The sequence below is a fragment of the Rissa tridactyla genome, chromosome 4 (assembly GCF_028500815.1).
Source record: "Rissa tridactyla isolate bRisTri1 chromosome 4, bRisTri1.patW.cur.20221130, whole genome shotgun sequence".
Lineage (NCBI taxonomy): Eukaryota > Metazoa > Chordata > Aves > Charadriiformes > Laridae > Rissa > Rissa tridactyla.
In genome coordinates, this window is record NC_071469.1 from 38,807,248 (window position 1) to 38,831,469 (window position 24,222).

General features: G+C 39.4%; 1 protein-coding gene across 1 annotated transcript; it reads right to left on the reverse strand.

Annotated features, from left to right (window-relative positions):
* Window positions 1-1,947: 1,947 nt before the first annotated feature.
* LOC128909519 (fibrinogen-like protein 1-like protein) lies at window positions 1,948-6,272 on the reverse strand. The gene is made up of 2 exons (XM_054201288.1): window positions 6,128-6,272; window positions 1,948-2,648 (listed from the first exon to the last, which is right to left on the reverse strand). Exons 1-2 carry the CDS (start codon window positions 6,270-6,272, stop codon window positions 1,948-1,950), a joined length of 846 nt encoding a protein of 281 aa, XP_054057263.1.
* Window positions 6,273-24,222: the final 17,950 nt, after the last annotated feature.

Here is a 24,222-nt window from a genome sequence, read left to right on the forward strand (position 1 = left end):
CAAACCTGGGCAGCTGGATTTGAGCTGCTGGTGCCCGAGTCATTCATACAGCTTATTTGCACAGTCCTTTCCTCCACAACCCTCCAAAAGAGGCCAAGGGTGGGCTGCAGAGCAGGTTACTTGCCTTTGAGGATCAGATGCAGCCTGCTGGCTTTCAGTTGTGTCATTCCATGTCGAGTATTCAAAACACGTTTTTGGAAGATGCGTGAGAATCTGTCTATATAGCCAGGAATTCAAGTAACAGCTATGGGAGACAGGCAGCACTCGGGTGATGTTCTTGTATCCTCATTGCAACTTTGGAAGCATCCTGATAGAGTTACAGCAGAACCCACATTAAATTGACTCAATGACGTAAACTCAATTCGGCTACTGTCCATTTTTTCCCCATCACACTTCTGTCTTTGAACACAATTTCAGGGGGAAAAAAAAAATCAGATGCTGAAAAATAGACGTAAATACTGTATTAGCCTCACCCACGTAACATATCTGTATAACATTCTGAAAATGTTACAGCGCATTCTAAAAAATAAAAATTGTTTTCTTGGCTTTTCCACTTCCTAATTAATGTCTCTTCTTAAGTAATCCTGGCAATCTTGGTCTTCTCAAAACACAATACAGTTTATTTTCTGTGAAGTAATTTTCATTGAAATTATGAGATCTCCATTTCTAAATTAAAAAGCAGGAGTTTGCCAGTATCTCTTGGTTGAGTTTCTGTAATTGAAATATCTAAGAAAAAATACAAGATATTCTAATTATTATCCTGAAATTTTGTATAATGCAACAATGAAAACTCTTCAGTTGTCATACAGTTATTCCAATGACATAGACGTGTGAAGTAACAGCTGTAAAAGAAATCAAGGTCTTCAAGGTTACCAAAGCTGAAATCCTTTTATTTATGATTTTAAAACAGATTAATTTATAATGAAATTTAATTATTTTCTCTTTATTTTATAACTAGAAAAAAAGACACTTTAAATAGCATCAGAGTTGAGTGCCAAAATGATTGAAGCCAGCAAATGTGAAATAAAGCCAACGCACTTTTTTTCTCACAGTTGTATTAAAAAAAACAGAGAAAGCTGAAGCACATTGTGGAACAGGGAGAAGCAACAGTCAAAACATGGTAAACAAAGTGGACTCATATTCAGAAAAAAAATGGAGCAAAAAGTAAACAATTGTGAAATCATTTTGATCTTTTTAAAAAATGTGTTCACAGAGTTTCTTGGGGGAAAAATTCAGAGGAGTTGAAAGCTTTGGATTAGTAGCTTTAAATGGGAAAACTGATGATCCCATTAGCTCTGGGTGCTCTAAAAAGACAGAAGGAAAAGAAAGCCTGTGCTGAGTACTTCATTGTGTATGGGATGATTAAAAAGTAGAGATAAATAGAAGAGTCAGTGAAGGGGAAAAAAAGCCGTGGGAGATGAGGCTAATTTCAATTTTATATATTAAAATACCTTTCACTAAAGGTAAAAAGGAAAGGCCTGATGCTGCCCTACAGTATACAATACTCTCCAAAATACATTTTGTAAATATAGGTACTTTGCTAAAAATTTCCTTCCTGCATGATATGTGAAGGATTGTAGGAGATCAACTGTGAACATTCATACTGGAGCAAAACCTTCTGAAATGCATGTATATTCATGTATATCTCATACAAGATATCATATCCTGGATTTCATACCTGACTGCTCTTATGGCTAAAATACTATAAAATTAGTTATTTAAATCTTCTGGTAGAGGCCTTAGTTTCTGACAGTGACTTCTCACTTGTGTGGTTGGTAGATGTCTATGTCCTGGTCCAGTCCTGGACAATATGCTATCATAAAGCTCTTGCAGAGGCCCAAATTAAATTTTCAGTCATGATTACTTAGTGCAATTATTCAGTCAGTGTGAGTTCACTTCAGTCACTAGACAAAGAATCCATGTTCCCTTCAAAGTAACGTGGCTTATCTAGAGTTCAACTTTCTGACATGGACAGGACTTGGTTGGATATGATACACTGTGGTCAATGGGTTTGATCATCATCCATGCAAACTTGCACAGACGTTGCCTGTTGCAGTCCTTTTGCCAGTATATCACGTTCCTACGGTTTAGATTTGCTCCAGCACACGCATCATACCACCAGCCTCCTCCAGGAACGCCACTGAGTTCCAATTTAGCACAATTCTGGAAGTAATTGTCGTTGTCTCTGTCCTTGGTGGTGAACTTCTGGTTGTCATGGAGATAAGCTTCCGTGTCCAAGGTCAGAGCATCAGTGGCGTTGCCTTTGTATAGACCAACCCTGATTCGGTATTGAGACTCTTCATCTTCAATAAGGAATGGTTCGTACTGTCCCCATTTGATTTCAGCGTTTAGGTTTACAAGTTTAACTCCAAGCATATATTTCACGGAGCTGCTAGTTAACTGGTGCATATATTCATTTCCTAACCAGTGGTTGTCATGAACGGAGCCAAATCCGTATTTGTAATCCTGCCAGGTCCTATCAAAGTCAACAGTACTATTGGCGGTAATGTGCTGGATTACTGTCCAGCCACCATCCTGCATGTTACAAGAGACAACAATTGGGTCCTCCTTTGGTTGGATGATGTAAAGACCATCCCTGGAATTTCCTTTGGAGCGCTGAAATATCTCAAAACAATCCCTTGGATAGTCTGAGTAGGAAAAAAAAAGTTTAAAAGTAAATTTCTGTTCAAATAGTACATTTTATTTATTGAACTCTGTCCTTTAGAGTGAGTGAGTGATTGCCTTCTGACTGGAAGCTGACTCTGCCTTCATCTCAGCTGGTGGGCACCTGCTTAGCTAAAGGGGGAAGATTTCAGGGCAGAATAGGCAGGAAATGTTCAGAAGTTCAAAAAAGGGTTTCTTACCCTGTCATACAACAGAAGTGTGATTTTCCATTTGTGACAGAAATATGGTTGAAAAGCCAAAAGTTATGTAAAGACTATTCCTTTTCCTCCTGTATTCTTCCAGTTTGACTAGTCAGCAAGTTTGCAATTCCCTGTGCCATGTCTTGGGCCATTGCGTGCAATTACTAGAGCTAGCCTTATCCTCAACAAATAAATCTAATTTCTGTTTAACCAATTTATTCTTCAGGCACTTGTAACATCCCTGCGTTAAATTCCAATATGTATGCCATGTGTTCATTGATAAAAGGGGGATATTAAAGCACGTTTCTTGCTAATACAAAACTTACAAACATCTGAGGATTTTTTTAGGAACAGTTCTTGTCACTCAAACTCCAGGCTAAATCTTACCACTGATTTGCAGGTATAACTACAGTGCTGTGCAGTGCTGAACACCAATATCAGGAAAACAGGCGAAAGTGCTTTTCCACTTTATTGCTTATCCAGTAGACTCAGAAGGTGATAAAAATGGCATATAAGGCTTGGGATGATGCCCTCTATTGGGCTGAAATATATATATATATATACACACTGTGTTTTTTAAATGTAAGTTACTTATAAGGTAACTTCTTGCTGTAGTGTAGTATCAAGCATCTCTGAGACTAAGGCACAATAGTCTGCTTTTTTCAATTGACTTTGAGACTTCTAAGAGCCAGAATATAATTTATTTAAATATAAATTTATGTATGTATGAATTCATATATAGATAATTCCCTTTGTAGAGAAGGGTGTTATTCAATGTCTGTTCCATCACTCAGAAACGTGTTTCTGAATTGAAATAACTCACTTCTCCATAGAGTTGAAAGACATGTCATTATACTATGGAATATTTGTAATCTATATTTAACTAAAACTTGACAATTTTAATATCTCTGTAAGAAAAATTCCTACAGACCACCCATGATGTAAACTGACAATTCTTCAGACCTATGAAATCCTATTTTCTGTCCTGACAATGACCGATAGGACTTTAGATACTGCATTTATAACTTAGTTTTTCCTTCTGGGAAACTGGGATAATTCAGGAAAAGCATGGCAAGATGTTCTATCTTTTTTTCTTTTTTCAAAAATTTGCAAAAAAGAACCTAAGGAAAAACATTTCCAAAGATAAAAACTTAAAATAAAACCTCAGAAAAAAACCTCTTCTCTGCCCAAACCACTGACCAGAGAGCCCCTGCTGATCATTTTACTGAACGCATTGTTTTTCTTTTCCTGAACAGAAAACAGAGTCTGAAAAGAGTCAGTCTCATTCTATGGTCTCTTGATCAACAGATCAAAAGTACACTGAAGCCCCCAGCTTCCCAGCCTTCTGGAAAGAGAAAGGGACCATGACTATTTTATCTGCTACTTGTCCTGTAGGGAATTATATCATGCAGTCTTCTGAATAGAATTATTAAATTTCTTCTCTTCCAACGGGAAAGCACTATAGAATTCAATAACTGTCACTACTCTGTTAGAAATACTCATCTGGTTTCCAATCTAATTTTGTTAATGTCCACTGAACATCTTTTTCTTTCTTTTGTCATGTTTTCCTTTAGTTAAATAGTGCTGCTTCTTGGGTAACAAGCCCCGATGCACCATGAAGACAACTATACGTTTAATCAGCGTTTGTTTTGTTAGGGTAAATTCTGTTAGGATAAATAACCTCTTTTATTATTTAGTGTAAGATAAAACTTCTGTTCCTTGATTGTCTTAGCATTTTTTCTGCACCTCTTCACTGCAAATTAATCACCTAGAATGTGGGTAAAATTTGCACACAATATTGCAGATGGCCTTATATAGTGCCACTGATTCTTCCCAAGTCATATTAAAAACATCTCTGTTGATATATTCTTGGATTGCCTTTTTATTGCTTATTTTCCTTTCATCTAGAGTTCGGTCTTTGGATCTCTTTAACTGGTAAGATCCTCACCTTGCAGTAAAACCTAGAATTTTGTACTTTATTTTTCATCCTAAGGGTATTACTTAAGAATATCTGGTAATTTTTTTTCTGTAATGTTCTCATTCTTTGTATTGACATTTCTCTATTTCATGTTATCATTAAATTTTATCAGCATATTCCTATTTTTGCATCAGTATACTTAATAAGAATACTGAAAAGATCACTTATAAGTAAATACTTCCAGTCTCCCCTTGGCTTTATAGTTTACTTTTCTACCCAAGTTGTAGCCATTTTCTTTTCAATCTCTACTGAAATAATAATGTAACCCTACCTTCTCTGATTTAATATTGTATGAAGTATTTTATCATAGGCTTTGTAGAAGTCCAGGTGGACTAAACCTGTTAAATAGTATTATTCATCATATCAGTATTGTGTTAAATATAGTCTTTTATATTTGATATTCAGAAGTTTATTGGTATTTCTGAGCCACTCAGGGCAGATTTACAGGAGTGTATAGGCTTTCCAAGGTCTTACTTTTATGCCTTTCATTGCCTTATAGAATCTACAGCCATGAATAGAATACTTTAAATCTCAATACTATCTGTATGACATAATTAAATAACCTGAAAGAGCAGAACCATGTACATGACTCTGCACCCCAGTTGTTAGAACATTCACCTGGTAGACATAGCCCGACTCAAAACCTGATCCCATGATTTTATAGAATGATTATTTAGGTGATTTATATGGTGAAATCCAAGCCAGTGATATACACAGTGGCACTTGTATTTGCCCTTCTCAGTGAATATTATTCATGAAAAATGAAACAACTTCTATAGACAGATAATGAGAAAATCATTTAGGCTGACTGCTACAGGATTCACTTGGAAAATGAATTTTATAAACCCTCAAGTGCCATCAGTCAGAGGAGGAAAATGAATCAATATCACTATTCTTTTTGTGTACATTTTCTGTGGGATCTACTCTGGTAAATGTATTAGAAAACCTACCAAGCTGGGCCTTGCAAGCTAGGGATGCCTCAGTTATAGGTACCGGTGGGATTTAGGCACTGAGGTGTTAAATGTAATGTAGATATGATTGTCCTAAGAGTAAGTCTTCAAATGTCACAAAATATTTTTTTACAAAAAACCTATTAATTTCTCCTGAATTAGAGGGCAACTGAGCAAGGCTTTTAAAGATTCTGGACTTCAGGGCAGGACATGTTCATATTGCAAAGTATTTTTGCAGGGCTAACTTTCAAACGCATTGGCAGAAAATGCTATAGCAAAGCAATAAAGTAAAAAACACAGCATGCATCCAAATCACTTGCTTTCTTCATGAGTACCTTTTTCATTGGTGTTACCCAGTCTCTCATAGCCGCTTTGGGGGAGAAGGTGGGCATTAGCCAAGACTGCGACCTCTGTGGTGCTCGCTGACACAGTGCAATGAGAGAGCAAGAACAGAATAAATCCCGCTGAGCTCATCAACATCTTCCTTCCGAATCAGTCCTCCTGCGGCAATACAGAACTGTAACGCAGACTGGAACTGCAAATGGAAAGATTTATGACTTTTAGTATGGAAGTCCTGAAGGAGAAAGGTATTGAAATACCTAGCTTCAATATAATGGCCAAACTGGCTTCTACCATCTTTCAAGGGCCTCTCCTTTTCCTGATGTCTCACACCCTGTTCCTGACTGGTCATTCCTCTGACACAGAGCACGGTGCTGCGACACAGAATGTCTCTCACTGTACCATGCTGGTCAATGAAACATAATGTAATTTTGTATGTCATAAAGAGACAGAGAAAGCAATGTAATGACAAAAGAAAAAGCACATCTTATATTTATTAGAATCAAATTTTGCCAGTTCCCTGAGTGCAAATTGCAGTGGTTGAACTGGCAGAAACAGTAATACTGGCTCTGACGACTGTAGTTCAAACAGTACTTAAAGACATGGCTTTCTGAGTGCTGGGAATATTTCCATGCACTGGAGAACTCACTTCAGCACACCTGGACTACGCCTTTTATGAATTTCCATCTACAGCTTTAAATAATAGGTTACAGGTTTAAATCAGATTATTTTTGAAAAAGCTCAAAAACCAAGCAAAAAGAACTTTTCCTCAGCCTCTTCAAAACCCACAAGGATTCAACATATTGAATCAGAACAGTTTTGAGGCTCATTTTGTCCTCCTTTTAGGGTTACACATCTGGTACCCCTCCATCCAACATAGCAAGAAGGCTTAGGCTGTTACTGGACTAAATCCTGGGGTCCTCACTTTGGCAAATCCCAGCCTGACTGAAGAGGAATTTCTGTATCAACGACAGCTTAGACTGAGTCAAGGTGACAAACGTTTCCCATACTCTCAAAGGACACATTTATTTAGACTCTAGCCAAATTCTTTTTTATTATTATTGTCTTTTTTTAAACGACTGAGCTCTCCACAGTGGCTTTGACGGAGGCAGAAAATAGATCCAGCAAGCGGCTCTTCGGTCAGAGCTTATTTCCTGCTAGTGTCAGCGCAGAGTCTGGAGAGGACAGTACCCTTCTCCACAGCGGTTTATGTTGCAACAGAGCCCCCTTCCTTATAAATCTAATGACTTAGTAGCAGATTCAGCAAACAGTTTTCCAGAGTGAAAAAATATTCAGCACATTTTTAAAAAAATGCCCAAGATAAATCATTGTCATATAGCTCTGGTTTGAGAGTTGATTTTATACCTACCACACAGACAACTAGCAAAACAGAATTTTCTACTTTACCTAAAATTATTCAGTAATAATTCTGATTTACTGTTAACATACAATTTGCTATTTTATGCAAAGCTGGTTATTTGACATTGGGATCATAATAAACTGGAAGATTAATTCCATGAAATTTGGCACAGGGTTTCCCTTAAAGCATTCAGGTTCTACTGTGCCTGCATTTCCCACTGTCATGTATTCTTTTTCCTGAAAGCTTCTATTATTGTTGCTATTATAAATGATTATATTATAAATAACTTAAAATAAAACCCTAACCCACAAGCAACACTGAACTTCAGGAAATCTCTACTTGCATCTGGAGTTATTTTTTTAGCTGTTTTGTTTTTCTTTTAGCATTTTTGAGTGAGTCAGTCTTTTTTCTTCCCTTATTTTTACACATTGAAATGATTTACAGATCCATTTAATTCCAGAATAGAACTTGATATTATAAATTATTAAGAGAGCAACTGAAGAAAACAGCACTAGGCAGGCACCTTACCTCTTTCAAGTGAAGCTTGGCAAAGGAAAACACACCCAAATGAACAAGCTCGTTCTTTACAGTTGTACTTTGCCTGCTACGTAAGTCCAGGTGAAATAATCAGCTCCAACATGCTATCTCAAATGCAGCAAAATTGCATCTTCATTATTTCACGCTGTGTTCTTACTCTGGTGGACTTTGTTCTGACATAGTAAGTATGTATGAATTATAAAGTACAAAGATTAAAACAACACAGTATGTAAATTAAATTTCCTTGATTAATAAACAGACACAGTGATGGAGAACCACAAAGTGGTTTTAATTCAGAAAATTACTTACGTTGCTTAAATACACACAGACAGATGCTCAAGTGTACTATGTCATTTTGCATATGTGAATTAACTAGTTGCTATACTGCTAGTCACATTTAAACTTGCATAGAGACAACTTGGTTATTAAGTATTAGGAACAAACCAACCATAAACCTCGTTGTTACTTCATGTTTTAATGTGAATGAATGAGAAGCAGTGTCTCGGAGCTATAAACATGGAAAAAACAGAAGCCGAACACGCTGGTCAACAGGTTTCTATTTTAGTTTATTTGGATTAACAAGAGTTAATTAACATTAATTCAAGTCAAAACTGTAATGAATCAGATGAATTAATTGTTGCTATATATCTGAAAGTTGTACTGTCTACATGCATGGCCTTTAGATGATGTCTAATCTAGCATTTACCCTTTTCAGGATGAGCCAACACTTAAGGTTTTGTGCTCCTTGATCCATCCTGCAACCCATTTCTGAAACCAAGTCAAAATTAGAATTGGTGGAGCATTTAAGTGCTGTGCAAGCTCTACTTAAGGATTTGTAGAATGCACAAATTCTGTTCTTCAATAATTCATCCTCAGTGAAAGCACACGTGAGGATTTGTATTTCATGCACAATTAAACAAATACACATAATGAATGTTTTAGGGCAGATTTACTTGTAACGTTTAAAGCTCAGTGATATTTCTTTTCATTTTTAAAGCACGAACAATGCTTTATTATACATGAGGGTCACCACAGGGAGTCAGAACAGTATCTTTTCCCTGACACTGTTCATTAGTAGAGCTACAGGGAAATGTGTAAGAACACATTCTCTCCGCTTTTAGCGTTATGCAGCTCAGGGAATTTCTGATATCTCTATGTTTGACATATCTAATTTCTGGTTAGTACCAAGCTTTATAAACCTTGTCTAAGACATGAAAATGCTGTATTGTAGCTTATGAAATAATAAAAGTGCTTTGAACAGGTACAGATCTTACTGAAATAGTATGCTAAGAAAGGGCAGGAGAAGGTACCTTTCCATTCTGTCCATATTGATACACTCTAGAAATACATGTTAGTGGTATTTATTGATAGGTCTCATGTTACCCTGATATAAATTGGGCTACATCTTTGTTTTGTGCCTTTGATTCCTACATTTACCATCACTGTTTATCTCCTCCCCGTCTTTCCATTTTTCTTTACTTTCTTGCTGTTTGCTTCTCTCTGTTGATTTCCAAACTTTCATCTGAGCTGGCAGAGCAGAAGTGAAGTGGGAAGTGTTTAATTAGGAGAGAAGAAAGGCCAACAGTGTTAATTCACTCATGCTCAGAAAAGCATCTGTTTCTGCAGATGAAAACTCTGAAATTCAAACAATGAAAATGATGACATCTCTCTCTGCTCTTGATCAAGTATTTTGCGAATAATTTTTCAGCCCTGAAAACTATATAATGATCTTAAGGTAGGGATACTTTACATTGTTATGGTTTGGTCGTACATAGATTTCAAAATAATGCATTTCTGTAATGACTTATTGTTATCCCAGTGTCTGCATTTTCCTTCTTCACAGTATGCCGAAGTTTTAATTATCCTTCCAATTCTGCCCAGCTTTAACTGGCAAGCATTCATATGAATTTTTCCAGTGCAGCCTCTCCTATGTGAAAAGTCTCTTTATAACTTTTAACAACTCACGGCACACCCTTGCAAAGGAAGAATTTGTCTGAAATTGATCAACTTACTACTTCATCAAGCTCTGAGGTTAGTTGCAAAGACACCTGGCTACTGTATTGCAACTAATCAGATTGTCTGTGTAAAGAATATGAAAGATATCCATACCTAACCCATATAATGAAGCCATCAGTTCTATCAAGGGCAAAGTAGCAGCCTGGATAATGATGTCAGTAAGTGACAGTAAATACAGAATCACAGAATCATTTAGGTTGGAAAAGACCTTTAAGATCATCAAGTCCAACCTTTAACCTAGCACTGACAAGTCCACCACTAAACCATGGGACTCAACCACTTCCCTGGGCAGCCTGTTCCAATGCTTGACAACCCTTTTGGTGAAGAAATTTTTCCTAAGATCCATCCTAAACCTCCCCTGGCGCAACTTCAGGCCTTTTCCTCTTGTCCTATCACTTATCACTTGGGAGAAGAGTAACACCCACATCCCTACAACCTCCTTTCAGGTAGTTGTAGAGAGCAATAAGATCTCCCCTCAGCCTCCTTTTCTCCAGGCTGAACAACCCCAGCTCCCTCAGCCGCTCCTCATAAGACTTGCTCTCCAGACCCCTCACCAGCTTTGTTGCCCTTCTCTGGACACGCTCCAGCACCTCAATGTCTTTCTTGCAGTGAGGGGCCCAAAACTGGACACAGTACTCAAGGTGGGGCCTCACCAGTGCCCAGTACAGGGGGACGATCACTTCCCTAGTCCTGATGGCCACACTGTTACTGATACAGGCCAGGATGCTGTTGGCCTTCTTGGCCACCTGGGCACACTGCTGGCTCGTATTCAGCCGGCTGTCCACTAACACCCCCAGGTCCTTTTCTGCTGGGCAGCTCTCCAGCCACTCTGCCCCAAGCCTGTAGCGCTGCATGGGGTTGTTGTGACCAAAGTGCAGGACCTGGCACTTGGCCTTGTTGAACCTCATACCATTTACCTCGGCCCATCGGTCCAGCCTGTCCAGATCTCTCTGCAGATCCTTCCTACCCTCAAGCAGATCAACACTCCCATCCCCCTTGGTGTCATCTGCAAACTTACTGAGGGTGCCCTTGATCCCCTTATCCAGATCACTGATAAAGTTATTAAATAGAACCAGCCCCACTACCGAGCCCTGGGGAACACCACTCATGACTGGACACCAACTGGATCTAACTCCATTCACAACTCTTTGGGCCCAGCCATCCAGACAGTTTTTTACTCACCGAAGTGTACGCCCACCCAAGCCATGAGCAGCCAGTTTCTCCAGAAGAATGCTGTCGGAAACAGTGTCAAAGGCCTTAAAAAAGTCCAGGTAAACAACATCCACAGCCTTTCCCTCATCCAGTAAGTGGGTCACCTTGTCATAGAAGGAGATTAGGTTTGTCAAGCAGGAACTGCCTTTCATGAACCCATGCTGACTGGGCCTGATTGCCTTGTCCTGTACATGCTGCGTGATGGCATCCCAGTGATCAGCTTCCCAGGCACTGAGGTCAGACTGACAGGCCTGTAATTCCCTGGATCCTCCTTCCAGCCCTTCTTGTGGATGGGCATCACATTTGCTAACCTCCAGTCAACTGGGATCTCCCTGGTTTGCCAAGGAGATGTAGATGATTGAAAGTGGCTTGGTGAGCCCATCTGACAGCTCCTTCAGTACCTTTGAGTGGATCCCATCCAGCCCCGTAGAGATTCTCCTTAGGCCTCCTTTTGTTGCTGTGTTGTTGTATGTTTTATGTCATGTTGTTGTATTTATGGAAACATTTTTTATTGTCTTTTACGGCGGTAGCTAGATTAAGTTCTAGTTGGGCTTTGGCCCTTCTGATTTTCTCCCTGCATAACCTCGACATCCTTGTAGTCCTCCTGAGTTCCCTGCCCCTTCTTCCAGAAGTCATAAACTCATTTTTTCCTGAGTTCCAGCCAAAGATCTCTGTCCAGCCAGGCCAGTCTTCTTCCCCTCTGGCTTGTCTTTCAGCACATGAGCATGGCCTGCTCTTGCACCTTTAAGATTTCCTTCTTGAAGAATGTCCAGCCTTCCTGGACTCCTTTGCCCTTCAGAACTGCCTCCCAAGTGACTGTCTCAACCAGGCTCCTAGGCAGGCCAAAAGCTGCCTTCCAGAAGTCCAAGGTGGCAGTTCTGCTGACCCTTCTCCTTACTTCTCCAAGAATTGAAAACTATAATTTCGTGATTGCAATGCCCAGGGATGGCCTGTCATTATGGGAAAGGCTTTGACACAGGCTAGCAATTTGCTTTCTCAGGGTCTTCAAAACGCTTGAGGTAAGTAAGTGATTGATGGCTTTGTATTGTTGCCAGAAACATGTAAAAATTCTAACTTCCAGGCAATCATCTTGTTCAGCATACCAAGGACCTCAAGAGACAAAGTACTAACAAGGCAAAACACATAAAAAAAGGTCTCACTGAGTATCTTTCCTGAAAGAAGTTTTATGGGTGCACAGCACAAGCGATTGCTTTGGGGAAAAAAAAAACCCACACCAAAAAACAAACAACAAAACCAGGCCATAGAACTACTTCTGCAACTTTGAGTGACTTTGAATTGCTTTGCAACCTTGGCTAAATGCGCTTTGGTATCTTTGTGTAGGATCAGTAACAAAATGTTCATAACAGTTTTCACTTGTTCTTAAACTTCTGAGCTGGCAATGGCATCTTAAGTATGTGTTTTGTCTGACAATGCCGAAGGCAGTTATTAACTGGTGAAACAAATTGCAAATAAGACTATTTTCAATACAGCTTCTAAATCTCTTTTTACACATACATTATTTGTGATATGAACCATTATTTGGGAAATGAACCAAGGTATATATTTTTGACTGAACATGAAGCAAAACAAATACTTCCCTCTTAGAAACATTTGACTTCTCAGTATGTTCAGTAATTTTTTTTCAGATTTCTTTATGAAAATATTCCAAGTTCTGAGGTAAACACTGAAAACATATTCTTCATGTCTTCTTGCTGAACCATAGACTAAATTCTAAAGGCGTAGAAATGTAACTGAATTGAAAAGGGTTCACTTTCAACAAAAACACTGAAGTAGGACCCAACTTGAAAAATATATCCAAATCCATCATCATGGAAGACATGGGAAAATAATTGTTTGATTAGCTGACAGATAGGACTAGTGGTAATGAAAAACTTAACTTACTCAGGTAACTTTGGAAAAAAGGATGATAGGACACATCTTGTAAATGGCTTTTTTATTCCAAAGGTGGCAGAAATTGCCAGATACAGTCATTGCAGGTGAAAACTGTTGGAGAGTGGAATGCAATTTAGGTGACACCTATCTTAATATGGTAGAATTTGTGATTCAGAGGAAAGGAAAAGTATGTGCAGCATTGTAAGGACAATATTTATTTTTTTTTAAAAAGCAGACCAAGAAACTTAGGCAACCGTTTTCTGTCCTCTCTTGCCAAGACTCTGAGAAAAAAAGGCTCTTTAAGGGGGCTAGCAATTAATAAGAGGTACTATAATGAAGGAGAAATGACAACCCATTTCTCATGTAGAAAGACAGGAACCATACTAGCAGGTCAAAAGGTCTGGTTCAAGAGTTCTTTAAAAATTTGAAAGTCCGAATGAAGTTGTGCAAACGAGTGGAATAAAATGACAATTTCCTGAGAGTGACTATATAGGAATAACACAACAACAGACTAGGATAAAATTAGAGGTTAAGATTAAAAAGGTTACCATTAGCAAGGAACATAAAAACCAGACAAGTATTCTGTAAATGCATTGGAAATAAAAAGAAGTCAAAACAAAAAATCCATTATTTAATGAGGGCAGAGGGCAAATGTCACAGATTTGATGCCTTTTTTTTGTTGCAGACTTCATAAACAGTGAACAGATACTTAATGAAATTAATTTTAATGAAGGAGTAGGACTGGAGGCCAGATTAGGTGCAAAACATCTCAAAGATACTGAAGAAGTTAGACAGTTTCAATGGGACAAGGACAGATTAAATTCTACAGGCATTTTATGAACTAGCAAAAGTCCTTTCTGAACCATTTACAATTACCTTTTAGAAGTCATGGAGGTCCCAGAAGACTTTAGTGGGCATAGCAGAGGCCTATCTTTTAAAAAGGGGAAAAACTAGGAGCAATAAAGAACAGCAAGCTACAAAACTTAGAAAAGAACTGAAAAAGACAGGGTAAACTGATGAAAGGTAAGGTGATAAGATGATGAAATCAACCAGCATAGACTGGTCAAGAAAGAAATCAAACCAGGCTTGTTTCTCCCTGCTACATGAATCCCTTCCTTTCCCAACCTTTAGTCCTTCCCCTAAACATTCCATAGAAAGTTTCACACATTCCCACAGTCCCATTAAAAGCACCCCATAATAACCTTTAAACAGTTCCAAAGTACCCTTCCCCCTGCATCCCATAGGAGTCCCCTGTAGGCAACACTTCACTATGTAAGGAGTCCTAGGACAGTTTATTTGGTTTTCACACCATGGACAATGGTCTATTCATTCTCCTTTGGTAGTCTTAGGAGCAGTCAAGTCTATGTCTTACAGTTTTCACTGATTAGGTTAACTAGGGTTCCTCTGCCTGTTACTATTCATCTGAACCTCACCAAGCTTTTGTGTTTACCATGATTAACCTCATAGTCTAAGAATAACATGGTGCAATGACCACAGTCTGTGACTTGGGAGGTTCAAATTGGACATTTGGGAAAGCTTGTTCACCAGGAGTAGTGCAGCATGGGAACAGCTTTCCCAGACGGGTTGTGAAACCTCCACGCTTGGAGGTTTTTAATACTGACCAGACACACCATAGTGTTGGTGATAATCCTGCTCAAAGTGAGGTTGACTAGAGACAACTAAGATAACCAACACTTCCATCATCAACTGTCTGGACTTCTGAGATAATAAACCTTAAAAGTATCTAGCGTTTCAGGTTTGATCCGGATTCGACACATTGCAAGATATGATTCAAACTCAGAGTCATAGTTTAAACACTACTTATCTAGGTATCAGTCAGCTTTCGGGATAATTTCTACTACAAAAAAAGACATTTAGTGAAATCACTATGATGAAAATATTTTCCTTCTCAATGCACCAGTTTTACCTCAAGTATCTGATCAAAAACAAATAGCATAAAATATTTGGTAAGTACCTGCACAAATATTTGATTCAACAATTGTAGCTGATTATCAGCTCAAAGATTTTTAACAAGCAATGTGTTGATCTTTGATTTGAATCAATTAGCTATACTGTTCTGTTTAAAACATTGTAGCCTAACCTTGTAGTATGAGCCTAAAAATGATTTTCTCACGAGGGACAAGAAGCAGCTGGGAGCATTGTCATGGCAACCATCTCATTTCCAAAGAGAGATTCTGTGACTTCTGTTGCTCTATAGCAACCTCACAGCTGAAGTGGCATTGCTAAAAAAAGAGAGAAAAATGAGGGGCTTTGATTATAGAGCAATATACCATCACAATAAATGCTTGGAAGGATCATAAAAAGAATGCTTCAGAACATAAGACAGGCTTTAAATAAATAAATGAAATTCTCAGTTTGATGATGAGCCCAGGGAAAAAACAACCAAAAAACCAAACCACATCTATCCCACCACACTAATGTGTGTTTCTGTAGGTGACTCTGGAATCAGTCTCTCCTGGAAATAATAGTTATCACAGATCTCACTGTCTCACACTAACTACATGACTTAGTTTCTTGATCCTGCTGTTGTTTAAGGATAATGAATAGCAACATGAATAATACACAGGGGGTGGATAGGCTGGGAGCAGAAAAATTTCTACCAAAACAAGACATTTTGCTGCCCACGGTTCTCCCCAGGAGAGAGGTTGAGATCACATCATAAGAATTAGTCAGATTACTCAATGACTACTGGAAGGTTTTAAGGAACTATGGTGTTAAGAACCTATAGTCTAAGAATCTAGACAGACTAGAAAACCTGTAATACCTCTTTAACATGCTGATTCTAAAACTTAACCTATAGAATTTAGAAATTAAGGTAAATTCATGCACATATCTAAGGGTTATGGTTTAAACTCTTGTTTATTTACCCTTGCTTCAGTTTGGTTAGCTTAATGTCTTTTCCTGGCTTTAAGAATTCTTGGTATTTGGCATATTTGGGCACAGACGATGGTCACTCAGAGGAGACTATCTGGAAGTGCTACAGCAGTACAAGGATATACACCTGGGAAAAGTGCATTCCTACAATGTAAGTTCTGAGTTTTCCATCATCTACTATCTGCAGCCATCATGTAGAATAGCCATAATGCTGTGTTCAACAGCTAAGACCAACATCCCTTGCATTGGCTGGAGAAAGAATACTAAACTTCCCTTCAAAAGTAACACTGGATAGCAAATCAAGATCTTCAAATGTGCTTACATATTTTTCCACAGGTATTTATATAACCTGGCTGCACTGGTAATTTCAGTCTGTATTTTGTTCAGAAAGGAGCTAACTGAAGCAAGAAAGCACTGCTAAAAATAGCAAACACAGCAGAGCCCATTTCATGGTTTGGACTTCTGTTGATAAACTGTATTAATATTCCCAGTACCACATGTTGTTATTGCAGAAATACCTGCTTATTCAAATTCCTAAATTGGAACATAAAAGAATTATTAGGCAGTAAAAGCATGTTAACACAAACTATATGTAAATTATTAAAAATACATGCAGAAAGAGTAGGCAATGTGAGCACCATTTAAAGGAAAAAAAACCACAAACGGTGCTTAAATCAAGTTAGAAATTTAAGTCTTTATAGCCATAATCACTTCTTACAAAGAAGCACAGAGAAAGTGGAAGTTCCTCTAGTTAAAAGAAAGGCTGTCAAATTTGAACAACATACAAAAGATTTTTAAAAGGCTAACAAGGTACTGCAAAGCTATAAAGGCACTTCATGATCTTCAGAGGGCAAGTTGAGTCCATCATACATAAAAGTGCGTTAACAGCTACAACGTATGACAGAAAGCATGCCAATTTTTTGTAGTACAGATTTAAGATTGAAAAAGGCAGAATTCTTCAAGTGTCTCTCTTTCCTATGTGATAGTAATGAAGTGGGCTGAAAGCAGCAGGTGATTTTCAGTGTTAGGTACTGGGATTTAAGTTGACATTTTTCATGAGTAGCTACCCAGGCTCTCTGGACATTGTCTTATTCTTTTTTTTCTCCCCAAAGGTAAAACTGTAAACAGTGCGTTTACTAAACTCTTGAATTTTCAGTGAACTGCAGCTGACTGTAGAATCTTTCTGATACTCTCCTCAGGGTACACTTAAAGGGTTTGAAAAAAAAATCTACAATAAAATAAGGTTCAAACATATTACAAAGAAAGCAAAGCAATTTGGTCAGATCTTTCCAGGACAAATGACCTCTCCAGCATTAGCTAGCTACCTGGTGACAGAAATAATTGGTTGCTATCACTGAAACATTCGAAAGCACAAGTGATGTATACAATTATTTCTGCCAGCACCAGCTGAATAGATTTTGCTACTCAACAAGACCCTTGTAGTCTTTATACAAATGAAGGGCAACCAGAAGTGGAAAAAACTCTATGTAAATACCATGTGACTAGAATTAGCAGGAAAACAAACCAAACCAAACGAGGGAGTATCAACACTACAGTTTGAATCGGAAAATGAGAAGAATACAAAATAATGTTTCTCAAGGAGTCTCTACGAACTGCCTATAGATGCACATACACAACGTGGGGGACCCTTATAAAGCTACAGGTAGAAGTATTATTTTTATGAAAGGATCACCCGGATCCTTTAATCACATAACTGATAACAACACTATGGCTCACTTCTCATCATTTTTGATAAATACAATGATGGATGCTGCACTTACTGCATTATAAGCCTGTCTTTTAGTAACAACTCCACCTCTCATTGAGCTCCTCCTCTTCGCAAGAGACAAGGTTTAGCACTGCAAAAATACAACCTCATTAGGTTAGGAGGCTTAATCTTGGTCTCCACTTTCTTTACTTTCCTCTCAGGGTGTTCGACTACCACAGTCAAGAAATTAAATCTTTATTAATACAGCTTATACATTTCCCGCCTGCCAAGCTGAAGCAATCTCTACCACATCTATGGATGGCTAAGAAAATGAACTGGTAGGAGAAGAATCACTCCTCCCCACTTCCAAAAATTAAGTCAAAGTCTTATTCTGTTCTGATCCTAGGAACGGGAGATATTACTCTGAGTATTTAATTGGATTCTCCTTTCATCTGCATGGTAAACAGCAGTCCCGTGCCCTGGACACCAGACTACGAGCTTGGGTGTCCTATTCCCCATTCTGACATAAAGGGAAATGGTAGACCTGTGTGTACCACAGCAAGAAGATCCTTAATCCATGGAGCTTCTGAGGAGAACATTCTAATATTTCAAACAGAAAATATCCCTTTAAAACCCTTTTAATTTCTGCTTGCTCTGTTTTCAAATGAGTTTCACCACCTTTTATATTACTTTTTGATCTTTGTATTCAGCTTTAAAGAATCAGTTCAAAATCCAGTTCTGGTCAAAAAATGCCATGAAAGGTTTTCTTTCTGTTGTATATTCACCACAATTTGCCCTTGACTGAATGACAGTCTTTAATTAATTTTTATTCCTATCAGCCATGCAGAACCAAATACATAATAAAAATGAGCTCAACCGTAATCTGTTTTTGTGCATCATCAATAAAAGAGCTAACTAGCTAAATTCCACTTGCACAGAAAATTATATTGTCATTAAATCTTCATAACCTTATTGGAAACAACGTATTACACAAGGGTCACTGCCAGCATAATTTGAAGGAGTAACTTTGTAACTTCAAAAGTAGACAGGTTTTCCCCAAGAATTAATATTTATTATGACAAAGGATTAATAATCCTTTATAGAATTTGAAACAACAGAAATAAAAAAATCTATTTGTGACCTCAAGAAGCTTTCACTAGCTTAACCTGAAAATAAGACTAAAACTCAATACTATTCCTACTGACAATTTTGTGACTAAAAGCTCCCTGAATTTGTATCATTTTATAGTCTGAATCAACAGATTTTACATACAGTATCAAGTTCAAAATAGTCTTTAGGATCTAAGGTCCTGTCTTTACAGACACTAAAATGAAGTGGCCAGACATCTTCATTTGCTCCCTTATAATTATTTATCCATATATGCTAGCATTACTGCCAACGATACAATCACCCAGAAGAGAATGTCCACAGAACATCATGAAAACTTTTTTTTTTTAAAGTTATTTTTTGCAAATCTTAGTATTTGAGTCAAATCTGCCATGATGGCAATCCTTAAAATTTCTTCAGTATTTTTCATGTCCTTACATTACCTTGGTGGTCTTTCTCCAAATTTTTCTCCTTTCAATCACTTATAGCTTCAAGTATCTTACTGAATGAAACACTGCCAGAGAACTTCCCTGTACACGGCAATCTGCTGATTCATAGTATTAAGCTTGTGCAAGAGCTGTCAATACACTTCTGGATGTGCCAAATAACAACACTCTGCCTCCACGACCAATAATTCCTGGATACAGTGGGGAAGTTAGCATGGGCAAGAAACAACTCCTGAAACGCAGTGCCTATGCGCTCTGTTTTGGGGAGTACAGCGTGCACAGGAGGTGTTCCAGGCAAGCTGGCCTCAGTGCCAGTTCCCCAGTCAGTAACAAGCCCGTGGAGATACAGATCACAATTCAGCCTATTAAATACGATCTTTCCAATGCCCTGTGCACCACAGGTGCATCTTGTGCTTTTCCTGCCCAAGAGTGTGCGAAATGTACATACGGATTTATTTAACCTTTCAACATACTTTCTTCAGTAAATCTGCTTTTCCAATGATTTGAAGTTCAAAATTTTAAGTACTTTCTGTATTCTTTAGCCCATCAACAGTAGACGTAAACACTTCTTTCTCCTTAGGTTAATTAAATAAGCATAATATATAGCCATTTCATTCTGACACATCAGAATAAAAAACATGCATTGCCACTAAGAATTTACTATTATTTATATTTCATACTGGTTATTTTCCTAAAAGAAGTAGTTTCAAATGAAACAAAAAATGATAGGAATACAAATGCACTATCTACTATCAATAGCAGTAGGATTAAGGTCAGCCATGATGTCTTAAAAATGAAAGTGAAATCCTTTTAGTACCTTAAGGTACTGCTCACCATTAGCCTGTAAAAATAGGGTCCTCTTATCAAACTGTAAAACAAACTTTGCCCTCTTTAAACTACTGATCACAGAATCATAGAATTGCTGAGGTTGGAAGGGACCTTTAAGATCATCAAGTCCAACCATTAACCTACCCTGACAAAAACCACTACTAAGCCATGTCCCTAAGTGCCCCATCTACCCTTTTTTTAAACACCTCCAGGGATAGTGAATCCACCACCTCCCTGGGCAGCCTATTCCAATGTTTAATAACCCTTTCAGTGAAAAAATGTTTCCTAATATCCAACCTAAACCTCCCCTGACATAACTTGAACCCATTTCCCCTCGTCCTATCACTTGTCACCAGGGAGAAGAGGTCAGCCCCCATCTCTCTACAACCTCCTTTCAGGTAGTTGTAGAGGGTGATGAGGTCTCCCCTCAGCCTCCTCTTCTCCAGGCTAAACAACCCCAGCTCCCTCAGTCGTTCCTCATAAGGTTTGTCCTCCAGACCCCTCACCAGCTTTGTTGCCCTTCTCTGGACACGCTCCAGCACCTCAGTGTCCTTCTTGTAGTGAGGGGCCCAAAACTGGACACAGTACTCAAGGTGGGGCCTCACCAGTGCCCAGTACAGGGGGACGATCACTTCCCTACTCCTGCTGGCTACACTATTCCTGATGCAGGCCAGGATGCTGTTGGCCTTCTTGGCCACCTGGGCACGCTGCTGGCTCATATTCAGCCGGCTGTCAACCAACACCCCCAGGTCCTTTTCCACTGGGCAGCTCTCCAGCCTCTCTGCCCCAAGCCTGTAGCGCTGCATGGGGTTGTTGTGACCCAAGTGCAGGACCCGGCATTTGGCCTTGTTGAACCTCATACCATTTACCTCGGCCCATCGGTCGAGCCTGTCCAGATCCCTCTGCAGACCCAACCTACTCTCAAGCAGATCAACACTCCCTCCTAGTTTAGTGTCATCTGCAAACTTACTGAGGGTGCCCTAGATCCCCTCTCCAGATCATTGATAAAGTTATTAAAGAGAACCGGCCCCAGCACCAAGCCCTGGGGGACACCACTTGTGACCGGACACCAACTGGATCTAACTCCATTTACCACCACTCTCTGGGCACGGCCATCCAGCCAGTTTTTTACCCAGCGAAGAGTACACCTGTCCAGGCCATGAGCAGCCAGTTTCTCCAGGAGAATGCTGTGGGAAACGGTGTCAAAAGCTTTGCAAAAATCCAGGTAGATAACATCCACAGCTTTTCCCTCATCCACTAAGTGGGTCACCTTATCATAGAAGGAGATCAGGTTTGACAGGCATGACCCGCCTTTCACAGACCCATGCTGACTGGGCCTGATCACCCTGTTCCGCATGCGCCGTGTAATGGCACTGAGGAGGATCTGTTCCATGACCTTCCCAGGCACCGAGGTCAGACTGACTGGTCTGTAGTTCCCCAGATCCTCCTTCCAGCCCTTCTCGTGGATGGGTGTCACATTTGCCAACCTCCAGTCAGCTGGGACCTCCCCGGATGTCCAGGACTGCTCATAAATGATGCAAAGTGGCCTGGCGAGCACTTCCGCCAGCTCTTTCAATACCCTTGGGTGGATCCCATCCGGCCCCATAGATTTGTGCACCTCCAGGTGCTGAAGCAGGTCACTCACCGTTTCCCTTTGGATTACAGGGGCTTCATTCTGCTCCCCATCCCTGTCTTCTAGTTCAGGGGTCTGGGTACTCAGGGAACAACTGGTCCTACTGCTGAAGACTGAGGCAAAGACAGCATTAAGTACCTCAGCCTTTTCCTCATCCTTGGTCACTATGTTACCGGTCCCATCTACTAGAGGACAGAGATTATCCTTAGTCCTCTTTTTATTGCTAATATATTTATAGAAACTTTTTTTGTTGTCCTTGACAACAGAAGCCAGGTTTAGTTCTAGCTGGGCTTTGGCCCTCCTGATTTTTTCCCTACATAGCTTCACTACCTCTTTGTAGTCGTCTTGAGTGGCCTGCCCTTCCTTCCAAAGGCCATAAATCCTTTTTTTTTCCCTAAGTTGCAACACTAGCTCCCTGTTTAGCCAGGCCGGTCTTTTTCCCCGATGGCTTGTCTTCCGGCACATGGGGAGAGCCTGCTCCTGCGCCTTTAAGACTTCCTTCTTGAAAAACATCCAGGCTTCCTGGGCTCCTTTGCCCTGGAGGACTGCCTCCCAGGGGACTTTGTCAACCAGGCTCCTGAAAAGCCCAAAGTCCGCCCTCCGGAAGTCCAAGGTAGCAGTTCTGCTGACCCCTCTCCTTGCTTCTCGCAGAATCGAAAACTCTATCATTGCATGGTCACTGTTCCCAAGGCAGCCTCCAACCGCCACATCCCCCACAAGATCCAGCAGGGCACCTTCCCTAGTTGGCTCTCTCACCAGCTGTGTCAGGAAGTTATCCCCAGTACATTCCAGGAACCTTCTAGACTGTTCCCTCCCTGCTGTATTGTATTCCCAGCAGATGTCCGGCAAATTGAAGTCCCCCACGAGGACAAGAGCTTGTGATCTAGAGACTTCTCCCAGCCGTTTATAGAATATTTCATCTGCCTCCTCATCCCGGTTGGGCGGTCTATAACAGACTCCTACTAAGATATCTGCCTTATTAGCCCTGCCCCTGATTCTTACCCATAAACAACCTTGATGTGATTAAAGGTCCGTTAACACCCACGTGGAGATGTTTAAATTGTCACTGACTTGGAAAAGTGTATTAAATTGCCTAGATTGTTTTGGAAATCTTGACATGTGGTTACTTAATAGTGTTGCTTTAATAAATATGTATCAAGAACTGCATATAAATTCTTAATAAAGGTGCTCTTTTAGAAGATTACTTACTAGATTTTCTTCAGTAAGCTCAGATCCACCCTATTTGAGTACTCAATATTCATTACTAAATTTATCCCTACAATTACCTTTGTGAGACAAGCTTCTCATACTTCATACACAAGAAATTGAAACAGAAATCATAAATGATTTACACAGAGACCGACAATTGTATCAGAACCCAAGGCACTTGATTCTAGAGTTTTAAGTCCTCTTCACAAATACAAATCTTAACAAGCCAGCCTTTCTCTTTGAAGCAATACATACCCCATTTGGAGCCATTAGGATCCTCACTTCATCAAAAAGATGAAGAGCACCAATATTTTCTTTGTTTAAAACAGTAAGGTGAGGTATTGATACATTAAATTTATTCCTTACAGGTGAAGAATGGAAGCATCTTTGATGAAGTAATTAATAAAATTATTTCAAACTGTTCCAAACACCTTCCAGGGCATCTTAAATGACAAATAGTTGAAACAGACTTGAGTAAAATTATGTCTCCTCTCCCTTCTATGCAGCCTGTCAGTTGCCCACTCATTCAGAACACGGCTAAATGAGCTCTTAGCCTACAAATGTTTAAGACACAGTGAGCTGACTGTACTACTTGCACTCACTGCCAGAAACAGAGAAGAGTTCCTGCTTCTGACTGCATGTCTCTGTGCTTACTTTTGCGTCTTCGGTTATTTCTTCGATCCTCCTGTGAGCTGATTTAACTCTTTAAAACTTAACAGAAATCCAGCAGAAAGATGTACAAATTTCTCTTGTTAAGTCAACAAATGCCAAAGCCTGAGAAGTACCAGAACTTCAGCAAGTTCCAACTACCAGAAATCCAGCAGGATTACCCAGTCCAAGCTGAGGGAGCAAGTCTTCCTCCTTTTGGCAATGAGGAAATCAGCTTGTCTATATTCCAAGCAGATTCTGTACATCTTTAATTTCTGTTCTGAGGTTTCAACTTACCGCCTGCCTTATGTTATCCCAAGTAGCCTCACTAGAAGGCAGTTATGTTTTTTTGGGAAAATGGAGATGTCAGATCTAACACAGAAAGACTCCTAAAAATCCGTAAATAAGGACAAGGAATTAAAACTGAACTATAGCAAGCGTTTACTTTCTGCAGAAAGACAACCTTGCATTATACTAGTAACTGCAATACGAAAGATATCAAATAAGATTTGCCTAGTGTGTTTATGATAACCCAAGACCACGTTACAACTTTAAGTGACCAAGGCACTATGGCTAGAATGTCTTTTCGCACTTGACAC

What these genes read in the sequence shown, in the direction of transcription:
- LOC128909519 (XM_054201288.1), bottom strand. Translation starts at nt 6,272, where the DNA reads ATGTTGATGAGCTCAGCGGGATTTATTCTGTTCTTGCTCTCTCATTGC. An exon ending in GGGTAACACCAATGAAAAAG is followed by an intron (nt 2,649 to 6,127) that starts GTACTCATGAAG and finishes TTTCCTACTCAG; the next exon opens with ACTATCCAAGGGATTGTTTT.